This window comes from Chamaea fasciata, unplaced genomic scaffold, assembly GCF_029207755.1.
Source record: "Chamaea fasciata isolate MVZ Bird 193981 ecotype frontalis unplaced genomic scaffold, bChaFas1.0.hap1 SCAF_5, whole genome shotgun sequence".
Classification (NCBI taxonomy): domain Eukaryota; kingdom Metazoa; phylum Chordata; class Aves; order Passeriformes; family Sylviidae; genus Chamaea; species Chamaea fasciata.
This window is the reverse complement of record NW_027094090.1, coordinates 62,206,288-62,221,280: the sequence shown is the minus strand read 5'-3', so window position 1 is coordinate 62,221,280 and position 14,993 is coordinate 62,206,288. Positions and strand designations below refer to the sequence as shown.

Here is a 14,993-nt window from a genome sequence, read left to right as displayed (position 1 = left end):
TTAGCCTGAGGTAGGTAACGGGAGGTGAATTGATCATTTATTATTCCCTGCCGCTGTTAAAGGTACACTCCGTATCTGACAGAAAATTGTTGCATATGCTTCCTCAAACAATGGTAATTGAGGCAGACTGGGGCTGGTTTACAGAATATCTCTGCAAAATAAAGTTCTATCCTTTCCAGATTACTTCATAAGAAGAGGCATTGGGTTTCTTTTGTCCCTGTAATCATGTCAGAGCTGAGGCAGAAAGCAAAAGTTATGTTTGTTTGATGCCTTTGCACCCAGAAAATACATCTTTTTCCAGAGCATGCAGCTTCTTAATCAGAAAAAGAGAGGGGTTCAAGGCAAGCTTCTTCCCTGCAAGCCAGGGCAGACATTTGGCTGCTTATCACGGTGCTTCCTCCCTCCCAGTCTATGGGGCCACATTTAAATCGACTGCCCGCTCTGTAAATCCCACCCAGGAACTGCTCTTGAGCATGGCCCTGCCGTTTTCTTCAGTCAAAACATGTTTACATGCTAATTCACTGAGATCACAGCAACCACACCAGCCCATCTGCACTCTGCCTAGCCAAATTACAGCTCTGTGTTCTGCTGAGCTGAACATCTGACATGCTTTAAAATAAAGGGGTGGCCAGCCAAGCAGCGGTCAGTGCTGCAGACTGCCTGGGGGAGGCAATGGGTCTGTGTGGCAAGTGGCTTGCCCAGTGTCTCACACTGGGGACATTGAGCCCTTCTGGGGCCATGAGCTGCTCCTCTCATCACTGGGAGCTGGCTATGCTGAAGGTGAGTGGAGACACTTACAAGGTTCCCAGAAAGTTTTTGGCCTGGTCTTCTGGGCACAGCTCGTCTGCTGCACTACAAGCTGCCTAGACAACTCTGCAGCAGTCAAGTCCTAGACAGAGGTCTGGTAGAGACTTGCTCAGGTGGTTTTGGGGCAGAGAGCATCCACAAATACCTTGTACAGCCATGAGACTGCCAGAAACATCCATCTCTCTTTCTCATGCGTCCCCATCATAGCAGCATGGTCTTCTTTTCCTCTGTCTCATGCCCACTGTAATAACCACAAGCCACTTCAGACATTGTACAGAACTGTCCAAAAGAGTCTCTCTCTTGCAAGAGGTATGATGCTTCCAGAGCATCAGCAATGATTCCAGCTTGCTTAAAATGTAAGGGGCTCCAGGAGGATTCTAAGGCCATTTTTCACTTCAGTGTGATAGCATCTACTACCCAGGGGCTCCAAAACCCCAGGTGAGAATTGAAAACATCACTCCATCCACTTCAGAGATATTTCAGTAAGATACGTTTTATTCTCTACCTTGGGCTGTGTCAAAATGATGGGCAGACCAAAATCCTTGGCTGTGAATTGCTTGGCACCTGTAGTCTTCATAGACACTCAGAGCAGGTTAAGCTTCCTGAGGGGCTGTCTTAGAACAAAAGTGATATATTGTACTGTTAAAGGAAAGTTCTAGGGACATTGGATGAGACAACCTGCATGGAAAGAGGGATAGGATGGAGAGGTCACACAGTGTCTAAGCTGAGGTCCCTTGTACTGCTCACAACTCCTAACACTGGACGGGCCCTCTATGTGACCAGCCATAAGCCCAGCCAGTACTGCGGAGAGGAGAAAGATGATTTTGTAGCCATGTGGAGGCTAATTTCCTGGACCAGGCAGTGGAAGCCTCTTTGCTGCATCTGAACCAGGCTGAGGACTGTGGTAAATCACACTTCATTTCAAGCTGAAGCAAAGCATCACCAAGGAGTTTGCAACCAGCTGGTCAACAAAGAGGAGAGGCCATAGAGGGAGGAAGTGTGTTTCATAAATGTGGGTAAGGAATATATATTATGAGCATGCTGGGAATAAAAACCAACTTGTACCAGGGAATAGCGTGCCTCAAATTTCAGACCAGTTCCTGTGAGCCTTCTGAAAGCTTATTGCAGTTTTTAAGAAGTCACTAGTTCCAGCAATATCCCCAATGTTTAGGAGTGAGGAATGTTGCCAGACTCTCTTGAGCCATCCCTTCAGAAATTTAATGGAATTATTAAGTGCATTTAGAGTTCCTGTTTATTGTTAGAGGCATGATGTCTTAACTTGTCTGCTGAGTTGTTTTTTTACATGCAACGCTCATAAACTCAAACAAAGAAGGAAAAATGTCCAGAGACCTACTTGTTAAATCAAACAGGGGTTGTTCAAGTCACCTGTTCGTGGTTACGCCTGGTTGCTACATTGTCCCTCTCCTATGCAGAAGTCTTATTTGCACCATGCTGATGGATGGGCTATCTGGGAAGGGAAGTGTGATACAGCATTCAGATATCCTTGTTAGAATTAAGCAGAAAGCTTTTGACATTTTTAATGTATTTTTCTATTACAATGAAAAATTTTGATTTCATTTTGAGCCAGAATGACAAAACAACTTTTTTATTTACACATCACATTTCTGGGGGAGGGGAGCATTCAGCTATAAACTGGTGTGTTTCAGCCATGGGGAAAACTACCTTCCTACTGTCTTTCCTTTTTCCTTTCTTTATGGTAACAAATAGACACATGGTAATAATGTGAGTCAGCTTTTTTTTTTTCTTTTTTTTTCTTTTTTTTTTCTTATACTATAAAATAGGGAGCATAGTTGGCTTCCCCTAATTTTCCTTTACTTCTTTATTCTGTCCTGTCTTTGCCAATTTGAAACAGAACCCAGAGTTACTTTGTCTCTGAAAACAGCTCTTGCAGGACTAAACTGTTTTCTGTGCTTTACAAATAGAAGAGCCCCTTGGAGCCTACATGGCCTTCTGAAAGTTTATAGGGGAGGAGGACTGACAAAATAAATTTGTATTTTCTTCTGTCAAGCTTGTTTGGTGAGAGGAAGAACTGGGGAGAAATACTCACGGGGAAATTTATAGTGGCAATTTCCCCACTGACCAATCAATATAAAGGGCATTATACACAAACATGAATACAAGAAGCTAAAACTGCTTGTCTTTTTCCTCTGTTTTCTTCTCCAGCACTACTGTCAGCCTTCCCCTCGCATTAACAACTTCTCAAAGTGCTTTGTTGCCTGCATAGTGTGGGGACATAGGAACAGAGGTGGTGGAAGGTGTATGCTCTTCTCACAGCAGTGTTCAACCCCAAAGCAAACACAGTTTCCTCAGTTCAGAGGAGATCCTTCATCAGTGACGGTGTAGAGATGCAGATACAGTTTCCCTAAATCAACAGCAAAAAGAAACAGAAGTGAGAAGCAGCTCTAGAGCAAAGAGCATGAGAACAGGCTTCACAAGTACTTCAGCTGTGATGATAAAGCTCCTTGCTCAACATCAGAAGTTCCTGATGCTGTGCCATATGTTGCTCTCCTTTTACAGAATAAAGATTGAGTATTAAATGAGATATAGCAAGGAATCACTGATTAGAGTTGTTCCCTGGAAAAGATTAGGAGAACATCTGATTTTCAGTTTGAAAATTAAATGAAAAAGTAACAAGCCTTGAAGGAACTTTCCAATGTGGTTTTCATCTGGCTTGGCAGGTTTCTCCAGGAGAACAGAAAGCTAAAAGAAGATAGGAATTAGAAAAACATGCTGTGACCTGGATGGAAATTCTTCAGCAGAAAAGGAAATGCAGAAGCAAAACAGTATGTAATGAAAGAAAAAATCTTATTTAACCATGTTTGTCTCTCTTGTTTCTTCTGCAGGGCCAAATATTTCCAGGGGAAGAAAGTGAATGGAGAATTTGATATCCGAGTGGAACAGGTCAGTGACAAGTGAATTTCTCTCTAAGGAATGTATGTGGACATGGCTAGGGAGAGGTAATCTGTCCCAGAAACAGTAATGAGGTTCATAGCCTGTTTTTTTAAGCGCTCCACTGGGCACTGGACACATTCTGTTTCCCTGGTAGCCTTGGCACCACCAGACATTCATTTCAGCTGAAGCCTCTTCATGTTGGGGTCTGTCCCCTGCTCTGTGTGTTGGTGCATTGTCTGTCAAAAAAAAGTCCCATACTGACTGAGGCCATAATGCAATTCCGCTGGTGAGGACCATGGCCAGGCCCCTGCAGCTTTCATGGCCACATAGTGACTGCAGCATTGCCCAAGGGAATGAAGCCCCCAGTGGGTAGGAGAGTTGAGGAGTGAAAAACAAGGACCCTGGCTATCTCCACTTTTCCTCTCCCCGCCACTCAGATTAGGCAACCCAGCCTCCACTAGTGGGCAGGGAGCTGATCTTGACTCCTCCAGACCTCAGAAGGAGAAGGGATGATGACATTTCCCATCTGGATCACTATTTCCCCAGGGAAACACAGAAGCTGCATTGTCAGTGGCAGTCCTTGAATCTGACCCCAGCCCCCTCTTGCCTATTGTTAAGGTCAAGAGAGAGGCACTGCATCCTTCAGACTCTGGCTTTTTGGTCCCTTCTTACTTTGTCCATCCATCTTTGCCCAGTATTTCTTGATCTTTTATTCTCATTCATTGCTCCTACCCTATTTATCTAGAGTCTTCCCTTCTCCTTTTCCTCAGGTAGTCCAGGAGCCTAAACTGTCATGGGAACATGTCCCCTAAAGCTGAATGCTGACCCTCTCTACCTGAAAAATGAATGTTCTCCCACGGTTTTCTTATGAAAGAGAAAAAAAGGGGGGAATAACTGTGTTCATCAACATGGTCCATATCTTTCTCTGTGAGTTCTCAGCTTACCAGTCTTCACTCCTAGAACTCTCCCCTAAATGGCACGCAGACTGTGTCATGGTACACCAGCCTTAACCTGGCTTTTCAGTTCTGAATAAACTCTCCATCACAGAGTTTGACTTGTAGGCACTTCTTGAACCATTTGGTCCACTCAGTAAGTTCATTTAGTTTATCATTTTTCCATTTTGATCCTGTTTCAGATAACCACACATTATAAACTCAGCCAGAAATACAGTTTGCCTTAGGAATTTTTTTAGATTTTATAGGAGAAAAACCACTTCTGATCTGAAAAGCTAAATAACAAAGAAGTTTGAATGGCAGAAAGCAATGAAAGGAAATATCCAAATGTTAAATATTCTTGAAAAACCACATTGGGGAAAAAAAACACTGCCTTACTTTTACTGACCATGCTAGCTCTTTTGCCACTCTTCCAGGATGTTCAGTAGTTGGTTTGAACTTTTTCTCCTCCTTTTTCATATCCATGTCTGTTACATCTTATTCTTTCTAAGCAAGCCATTTTAGCAGTCTGTGGGGGAAGCAGAATAGGATAGCGGGTGATATTTTTTGAAAGTCGCGACATCACTTATTTGTAATGGAGCAGGAGTGCTGAAAGCAGCAGTGTCTCTCCCTCTCTCAGCAGTGGAAAGTCAGTTATCTAATCTGGTTTTACCACCCCTACCAGCTCTCCAGGCTGCCTCCCCGATCCTCTGAGGGATGCAGGACATATGTGATCATGCTGTCCTGCTCTGTCTGTCCCCCACACCCAGCTCTGTGGAACACATTGGTTCACTTCAGCTGAATTCAAGAAACAGGCAGATGTTTCACGATACTAAGTTTCTGCAAGAGGTGAATCCAGTTCATAATAGACACTGGGTAATACACAGGGAAGAGACTGTTGAATAACATACTGCTGCTCAAGGAGCTGCTTCTGCAAGTCTCAGCTTGTATGAAAATAGGTGTTATGGACTCTCAAATAAGGTTTTCTGGTTCTTTAGTACTGAGTGAATTGCATGACCTTGATAGCAACCCCAGGCCCTAGTTCTTCACATCCATTATCCCCAGGAAGAGACAGTGGCTACTGTGGGCATCACCTGGTGCCAGTGTATGAGGAGAGAGCTGGCAGGGACACTGTGGCGTGTACACCACCCTTCTGTCATTCATTAAAATGAATGTGAAGCCTGACTTTGTTTTCCACCTTTGTTTCTTCTCTGATCTTCAGTGTAACACTGAAACCATATTTATAATGTGCTTTAAAGGCTGAAGGATTTATTACTGTCCACCATTTAGGGAAACCAGGCAAGCAGCACTGTTCCCTTCTTCCTCCTGGCTGGAGGGAGAGAGGTGAATGGTTTTGGTGGTGTAAAGCCAGTCCAAGTGCCCTCCTGAGTCATGGTCCCTTTTTCTTTGGAGGCAATTTGGATTACATTTTGCTTATTTGGGTTTTTTTCCACTTCTGTAGCAATGATAGTCATTCATGAGACTGATCGAAACACTGATCCAAAATTGAAAATCTATTTGACCTATTCTGATTAAAACCCTGATGGTTTAAGTTTTACCCAGTGTGGGTAAAGCTCTAAGCTTTAAGAGAATAGCGGAGTCTAAAAATACTATCTCTATTTTATGCTAAAAATAAGCTGCTTAGATTTTGATCCATGTTGTTGCTTTTACTTGCCTGGTGATTTCTAGCTTTCAGAACTGCAGTGTAGGCATCTCCAGTTCTTTTCTCTAGAAATACAAGTAAGGGTTTCATGACACGGTGCCAAGGGTTTAGACCCTGTGGCTCTGATGGGCTTTTCCAGTCCTGTGCCCTGCATGGACCAATGAGGGACACAGCAGGCAAGAGCAAGCAGCACCTCTTTAAAAGAATCCACCACCTTCAGGGTACCTTTCCTGCAGATATTTCCCAAAGGAATTTTAATATGTTCAGAGACATCTTTCCTAGCATTGGCTAATTGTTGGTGGAGTGGGGTGAAAAGTGTGAAAGGGGAGTCATGAAGCCAGAAGGTCCATCTATATATTTTATTCCTGTTGTTTGTTCACCCATCTCCTTCCCACCGTTTCCTGCTGTGACGAGGTGGGTCCGTCTGTCCGTCTGACATGCATTTTTCTTGCACAGCTCATTCACTTGTTCCCACTGTTCAGCTTATTTTCAGGGAATGATTATTCAGTGAACTCCTATGTACTTGCTTCTGGAAAAGTCTTGTGGTATAGATTATGACTCCATTGGCAGCCTTGTCAGGAAAAAAGCTGTTCTTGGCAGTCACAGAAGATAATTGTAATACAAATCATGAATTACGGCTCCATTGTACTTCCTGCCCTAAAGAGGTATTTTCATATGTGGCAAAAAAAATGGTCCTTTCAAAAGGTAGAGTCTGACAGGTCTGTGTGTGATGGAAGGAAAACTAGCCTCTTGTCAAACAATGGTATAATTTTTATTCATTATATATTTAGGGTTTGGGGTTTTTTCCAACTGAATGCCAGAAAGCAATTCAAGAATAGCAACAGAGTTCTCATAGCTTGCCACACACAAACATTCAGAAAACATGAATAAATGGACCTGAAGAATTAGCAAGAATGACTCTAAAATCATTATTTTCTTAAATTAATGCTATCTTTTTTTTTTCATTGGCTTTTGGAAGTTTAGCATTCATGGTTTTGAGCCATTTCCTGGGATCAAAATATTTAGAAATGTGCTTTTTCTAAACCTCAAATTTTCAGGCAGTCACATAACTTTTGAAATGGAAACTTGAGAGACAATTCTGAATGCCATCAGGGCTGATGCACCAAAAGGTGTTAAAGGTGTTCGCTCAGGTGAAGACACGTGGACCTTCAGCACCAGCATTGTCTTTAGCCTAGGAGAATGCATCCTAGCTTCAGAACTTGTGAAGAGCACTTGTGGAAGCTGCTCTTGGAGTCACAAAGCAGTATTCACAGTGTTCACATCACAGACAGACTCTGTCCATTCTTTTCTCACAGAGAGCAATCCTGGTACTGGGGGAAGGTGAGGAGCAGCATGCCTGCCCAAGAAAAAATGTCTCAGGAAAAGACACGGGGAACCAGGATGTGTAATCTCTAATTATGCATGCATGCATAGCCTCAACCCTCGTCCCACAGGCACCCAAACTATCTGCCCACCTCTCTGTCTGTGCAGAATTTAGAGATTGCTTACTTACTCCTTGAGATGCTTGTAATGGTTGTAGTGAAATGTGCTGCTCTAGGCATGCAACCTGACATGGGCCATTCCTTGTATATATTGGAAGATCCACCAAAAAATAAGGTATAAAATCCACAGAAGAATGTGTGCGATTTGATTACATAGTAGCAATTCCTCATCCCAAGTGCCTAAGCCATGGCACAGATCAGGCTAGTCCATAGCCTAGACAAAGGAATGCAAGGATTACAGTGGATCTCAGCCAGAATATGAGGTAAAAAATAGTCACACTGCTGCATGTATGACAAATCCATACTCAAGCATATGGTTGGCAATATTTCAAATGGAGGAAGCTGTGGACTTGCCAGAGAGAATCCCAATGACAGCAACAGCTCTGATCAATTCACTGAGAAACATCTACAAGAAAATCATACAAGAATGGGACTAGTTTTGTCTAGGGGAAAAAAAAAAAGGCAGGAAAGGCAAGTCTTTGATAGAAGTAATGTTTTGTCACACAAAAAAAATTGCTGTCTTAAAAGGTAAGGGGAGAGATTTAGATTGGGCTTTGGGAAAAAATTCCATTGTTGTTCAGGTAGAGACTGCCTGAGGAGGTTCCTCATCTATGGAAGACAGAAGAAGGTTATGTAGTATCTGCACACAATGGCATGCCTTAGGAAAGGTCATGCCCTAGGAAAGAAAGACTATGTGATGTCTTGAAATCCTTCCAACACAACTTTCTGTTATTCTATGAAAAATTCTTAAAGTACACCTCGAACACGTGCTTCCCTTAAAGCACCAACAGGCATAGCTACCAAGCCAGGCATTTCTAGCATTTCTACTATTGCATGATTGAAAATGACAAAGTCTTCCTTGTTTTAGTATCAGGAAACAGAAAACAAAAAGACAGATCACAAAACAGAACAGGAAGACAGATCACCAAACAGATCACCAAGAAGATCTCCAGCACGCAGAGGACGCTGATGGAAACTGAGAGTACCTTAAGGTTTAGTCCAAATGATTTGGAGTGTCTTCTGATTCTTAATACCTGAAGGAGGCATTTTTGACAAAACTATGATCAAAGTAGCTGTGGGCATCATCTCATATCTGAGCCTCACAGAGGTATGAAATATTTCTACTCCCACAGTCTTATTACATTATTCTTCAAGACAGATTGTGTCACGTTTGTTGCACATGGTTTTCTCTTGCCCTGAATGTTTTTGCAGCCTCTGGCACTGCTGCAAAGCAAGTGTAAAGCACCATCAGGCTAATGCAATGCCTTCTTCTGTTCCATGATTCCTAATGCAAATGACTCTGCAAGGCCACAGGGAGCTGGGCTCTCCTGTTTTATGCATAGTTACCTGTCACTCTATCTGCATGGGCTGCTTTCAAAGACTTCTTTGTCTGCAAGGTAAACTCAGGCTGGAGATGATCTCAGAGCTGAAATCCCAGCCAAGGGAAGTCATCGGGCTACAAAACCCACAAAGTTAAAAATACAGGGAGCACTGGAAAATCAACAGGAAACAATTTCTGCTGACTGAAGGTTTTAGCCTTCTTCCAAACGCCAGCTAGCAGCAGCCTGTTGGATGGAACAAAGCAGCTACATGAAACAACCTTCCTTAACTTTCTCTGTTAAAGCAGAAGTGTATGCCACACAAAGGTCAGGATGGTCTCAGCTCTGATTGTAGATCTGGACGTTTTTGGAGTGAGATAGCTGAATCCCCCAGACCCTCTCTACACTTCTCTCCTTACCAGTGTTCTCTGGACAATGGTTGCCAAAGGGGATTTCTCCTTTTCTTCTGGGTCTTGACATTAGCAGGGCCTGAAATTGGTCCTGGCAGTTTGGCATGAAGTACTCACCAGCTTGAGGGGTTCTCAGGCTTATTTGCAGGTCAGGTGTCTGAACACAGCTTTGTTTGGCCTGACCGCCTCAGGGAAATGCCTGTCAGACCAAGTTAGTCAGACTGCAAGTGCCCTTCAGCAAATGAAAATTGCTCATTTTCACCCCCAGCAAAGAGGAGTGTTAAGCTCTTTACTACAAACCATCATGGAAAAAAATTTGGAAAAAAAAGCATATAAAACCATGAAAACACAGACCTAAAACTTCCCTTTCATCTGCTGGTGTTCACATCTGATGATGCATTCCTCAGCCAGAGAAGCTGGAGGTCTAGCTTGAAAACACTCTGCTTTCAGAGTGGGACATCTCTGAGGCATATGGAGACACATTGGTGGGGAAACTATCCTTTCATCTCCCCTGTCCACAGTGCCTCTGGAGCTAATGTGTAAACTAGCAAGCTTGCCTTGACCCTTTGGGGAGATCACTGATGGTGCCCAAAGCATCTGATCTTACTGAATTTGTCCGTGGTGGACTCCTCTCTCTCTAGGTCTCCTGAGATTTTTCAAATGTATAAAAGCCAGGTGCCTTTTAGGGGTACGTGTTTTCTTATCACTGATCTGATAGGGTCACTGAAGAAGTGTGGCTGTGGCCAAGGCAACGCAGTGCAATCTCTCATGAGTAAAACCCAGGCAGTCACCTGAACCACTGCCAATCCCTCCCTGTGAACACGTCTGTGTGTATGTGTTTGTGTTTGAAGCAGAATTTATTTCTTGGCAATAGGAATTTTTCCCCTCTCTTCATTGTAATTGGGAGTTACAGTGATGTAAGATCATTGGTAAGGGTGTTGCTTTAAAAAGTTTACACAGGGCCACAGACATGAAATCTCATTACATCATCGGGTCACCAGTCCACAGCCATTGCTTTAAAATTATGCAGATTTTAAAAGGAAAGTTGGAAATTATTTTTTCATTTGTTGTCTGGCCTTCCAGCCTCTACAGGTGCACTAGTTCTCCATTGGCAAGTTTTTTCCATGAGTTCATGAGGACAAAACCTGGGGGGGGGCGGGGGGGGGGGGTGTCCCTTTTTTAGGGATAAAAATTGTTTCTGGCACTATCTTTTGATTCCAACTAATAGAAGTAGCAGAATAACATTAAACAGTACAAGGATTTCAATAAAGTCATAAGTACTAGCAGCACCATCTGAGTGTTCTGGTATTAGATAGCTACTGGTTAGAAGACGATTTTACTGCTGCCCAGTCTTCATCATACTAAGTCTGAAGAAATGCTTTAAAAGGAAGGGGAAAAAAACTGCTCAAAGGGACAAGGCTAAATTTTCTGCCTCAAAAAAATGAAACCCATTTATTTATATTTATCATAATCACCCCTGTGTCTTTTGTTCCCCATGGCTGAAATATCCCTTGCCAACATTTCCAGCCTTGCAAATCTTGCCTCTTTAAAAATACAGTCTTTTAATGATTGAGCAGCTCTGTTAATAACTTACCCAGCTTTGCTAACTCTTTAATAGTAAAAATCTTAATGAGAAAATTGCATCAGGTGACCTCTGCTTAACACCTTCCTGCAACATAATGAGGTTTAAAAAGGTTTAAATCTTTTGTATTAGGTTTATAGCTGGCCAGTGGCATGGCAGCCAACTCAGACATAATTCTAAATGGATGTCCCCAAGTGGAAACTTGGAATTTGAATTCAAATGACCTTCCCTCTTTTTTTATTACAGTTTTTCTTATTCTTTCCTGTGTGCATTTTTCAGCCTGCTCATTCTTAATTCCTTCAGTACTTATTACTGCAATGAGCCTAATCCTGTGTAGTTTTACACCCCAAGTGTGGGAGCCATAAATACTTCTGCAGTCTTTCAGGGCAAACCAGCTATAACTGGATCTCCAGTTGCCTCACAGAAAAAAAAAATAAAAAAGAAGAAAAAAAATAGAAGGAAAGACACATTCCAGACGCAGAGAAAATTCTGTGTCTGTGTCTGCGTGTTTGTTTCTCTGCCGCCCTTGAGTAACACTTTGTCCTTTTGCTCCACTCCAGGCCGAGTTCTCGGAGTTGAACCTGGCTGCTTACGTCATGGGTGGCTGCATGGTGGACATGCAGGTCATGAGGAATGGCACCAAGGTGGTCAGGTGAGGAGCACCAGCAGGTCTTGGAAACTGGGCTTTGTGGATCAACGCTGGGGCAAGCAGGTCAGCCTCAGGGGGTGACAAATATCTGAATCGGGGCAGCACAGTCCTGGTAGCTTCAAGGATTCTTGGAAGTGGTGAAAAGATTGGCCTGACTCTGGTGGGTTTGTATCAGGTCTCAGGTGCACACTATGCCATACGGTCATTGTTTCCAATCTAGACCCTTCATGCAACAGCAAATGCCTCCTCCTCAGGTTCTTTTTACCCTCCAGGCTCCCAAGAAAAGGGAAAACAGATCTTCTTCTCCCTTGATTTTTCTCTCCTGCTCTGTCAACTAACCCTCATTTTAAACAGTAGCTCTAATTCATTAGCCTACCTGTCTTAGGCCCTGATCTCAGTGGACTGCCCTTGCAATAGCCACTAAGCCCAGATGACCAGATCAAGAGCAGCCCTGAGAAGAAGGACCTGGGAGTTTTGGAGGATGAGAAGCTTGATATAAGCCAGCAGTATGCTCTCACAGCCCTGAAAGCCAACCACATCCTGGGCTGCCTCCAAAGAAGCGTGGCCAGCAGGGCAAGGGCAAGGGAGGGGATTCTGCTCTGTTCTGGTGACACCCCACCTGGAGCGCTGCATCCAGCTCTGGGGTACCCAATGTAAGAAGGACATGGACCTGTCAGAGTGAGTCCAAAGGAGGGCCATGATAACCATCAGGGGGTTGAAACATCTCTCCTGTGAAGACATGCTGAGAGTTGGGGTTGTTCAGCCTAGAGATGAGAAGGCTCCAGGGAGACCTAATAGGACCTTCAAGTACCTAAAGGGAACTACAATAGAGTTTTCCAAGAGCTTGTAGTGATAGGACAAAGGGGAATGGATTTAAATTGAATGGGGGTAGATTTCGGCTGTGTATCAGGAAAATATCCTTTACTGTGGGGGTGGTGAGGCACAGGCACAGGCTGCCCAGAGAAGGTGTGGATGACCATGCCTGGCAGTGTTCAGTGTTGGATGGTGCTTTGAGCAGCCTGGTCTAGTGGAAGGTGTCCCTGCTCATGACAAGGGAGTTGGAACTGGATGAACTTAAGGGTCTCTTCCAATGCAAGCTATTCTGTGATTCTATGATTCTGATGCTTGTAGCCTGATTTGCTCCTGAAATACGTCTTTCTTTGTGAGAGATTCCCAGTGCTCTGGCTTTGCCCTGTGGTATATCTCAGAGGTAATACCTATCTCTGTTTGATTGGGGTTTCTGTCCTACTAGCATTACTTCATAATTGCAGTCATTGCAAGCAGACTCTTCCCAAGCAAGGCTTCTCCAATCACACATCCAGTTCACTTCCCAAAAGCATTGCTCCCTTTCTTTCAAGCACCAGAGTGACAGCAATTTGGAGCTAATGTTAGATGGATCTTTACAAGTCCTATGTGAAGAATAGTGTATGTTGTCGCATCTGTGTATGATGCCTCTATTTACCTGCACCAGTATTACCTTCCACCCTATTGTTCCCAAGCCTTCATCTTTATGGGTTCCTGTCATTACAACTCTATATTTCATCTTTGATACAACAGCTTTTCTCTGTGTTGAAATCTCATTGCTGTTCTGAATTAATGTTTCTAGCCACCCTGCTTCTTTTTGTACAGTTCCTTTGCACTTTTTGGTGTATTCAGCATCTTTGAGTTTATACTGTTGACATATTTAATCAATGCTTTTTCTGTTTGCAACTAGTCCAAAAATAGAGGTAGAGACACATAATGTAGCATGCAGTGATATTTTTGAAAGGGATTATTAGAACAGCTGAAAAATTGTAATTTTGAGCATGCTGGCCTCAGTTTAATTTCTCAAAATCTCATTTCCAGTCCAAACAGTGCAAAGCAAAACATGTCACTGTCAATTAGCTATGACTGTGGTCCATCAATTCATTTCAGGTCTTGACATCTCTCTTAGTACATCCACAAGTCTCCATTTGTTCTTTGGTAAAATTTCACAAGCCTCTGCTATAAACCTTTAAAGTTGTGTCTGTTACATGCATTTGCTTTCTCCTGTCCCACAAATGTCTGTTTCTGAGTGAAACAAAGCATTGTGTCCCATGAACCAGCCGCTGGAGCCCTCATCAGACAGTGTGCAGTGCTAATGCACTCCCGTGTTTGCTTGCTCATGATGCTGGAAGGTTTCCCAAGAACCATTTCCTCGGTTGGTCACATCTTCATTTTCCTTCCTGTGTCTTTCCTCCCAAAGCCATTCATACATCTGGCAGAAAGATCTTGAGCTATTAAACTGAAACTGAAGACAAAATTTATTTCACAAAACTGTCTGGGGCATGGTGTTCATGTTTCTCCTCACAGTGAACACACAGGTATTTCAGCTACCATTTTTGCATGGATATTTGTATGTGAAATATGTGGGGTTTTGAATGGCATTAGCTCAGGGTTTTTTTGTTTTCATTCCTGCATGTTTAAGGACACATTTCCATTATGGGAAGTGGATTTGGAAAATACATGCTTGTCTGGATATGCAATTTATATAGCATATGCTACATGCCATAATCCTTGCAACCAGCAAATATTTGTTTACAGCCTGTGCTGATGTGCCCTGTTGTGCCCACCTCAGCGAGTTTAAGAGCTCAGGTCAGCCAACTTCCACTGCCACTCCTAGCAACACTCCCGAAAGTATAGAAATTAAAACTCTTCTTTACTTTAGAAAGCAAATCGGGGAACTGAGCTGTGTAGAGGCACCTCGACCCACCCACATGGGTGCAGCTGCTTCTCACTCCCTTCAAGTCCCACCATCCCATCCACAGCTCTGTCCTGGCCACAGACACCCTTCAGAGAGCTCAGCCACAGAGAGACACCTTCACCTCACATGTGCTCCAACCCTGCTGCTGCTGTCAGCTTTTTTCCATCACTTATTAGGCCTCTGTTAATTATTGAGCAGAACATCCAGTCAAAAGTCAGCATTCTAGATGGTGAAATATAATACCGATCATATTTTTTGAATACCCAGAGTCATGGAAATCCCACTGAAAATTTATAGGAAGGTAAATAGAGCAGTGTCTTGTTAACAAGCACACTTGGGATCCCCCCTGCAGGAGCCCTGCCTGCTTCACATTCCTCTTCAAAGGGAGAGCAATAGAATGTAGCAGTTTAGTGGAAAGACAGTATATATACTGTCTATATACTGAATATACTACAGACCAGTAGATTTAAATTACTGAAATAATAAATTTCTTA

The 14,993-nt window shown here is 43.2% G+C and overlaps 1 protein-coding gene across 2 annotated transcripts in view; it reads left to right on the top strand.

Moving 5' to 3' along the window:
- SYN3 (synapsin III) overlaps positions 1-14,993 on the top strand; it is a 184,693-nt gene that overhangs the window by 28,226 nt on the left and 141,474 nt on the right. For both annotated transcript variants that reach the window (XM_066183998.1, XM_066183999.1), the window contains 2 exons: positions 3,672-3,729; positions 11,689-11,780. In XM_066183998.1, coding sequence (XP_066040095.1) covers positions 3,672-3,729; positions 11,689-11,780 — 150 coding nt within the window. The remainder of the gene's footprint in view (positions 1-3,671; positions 3,730-11,688; positions 11,781-14,993) is intronic.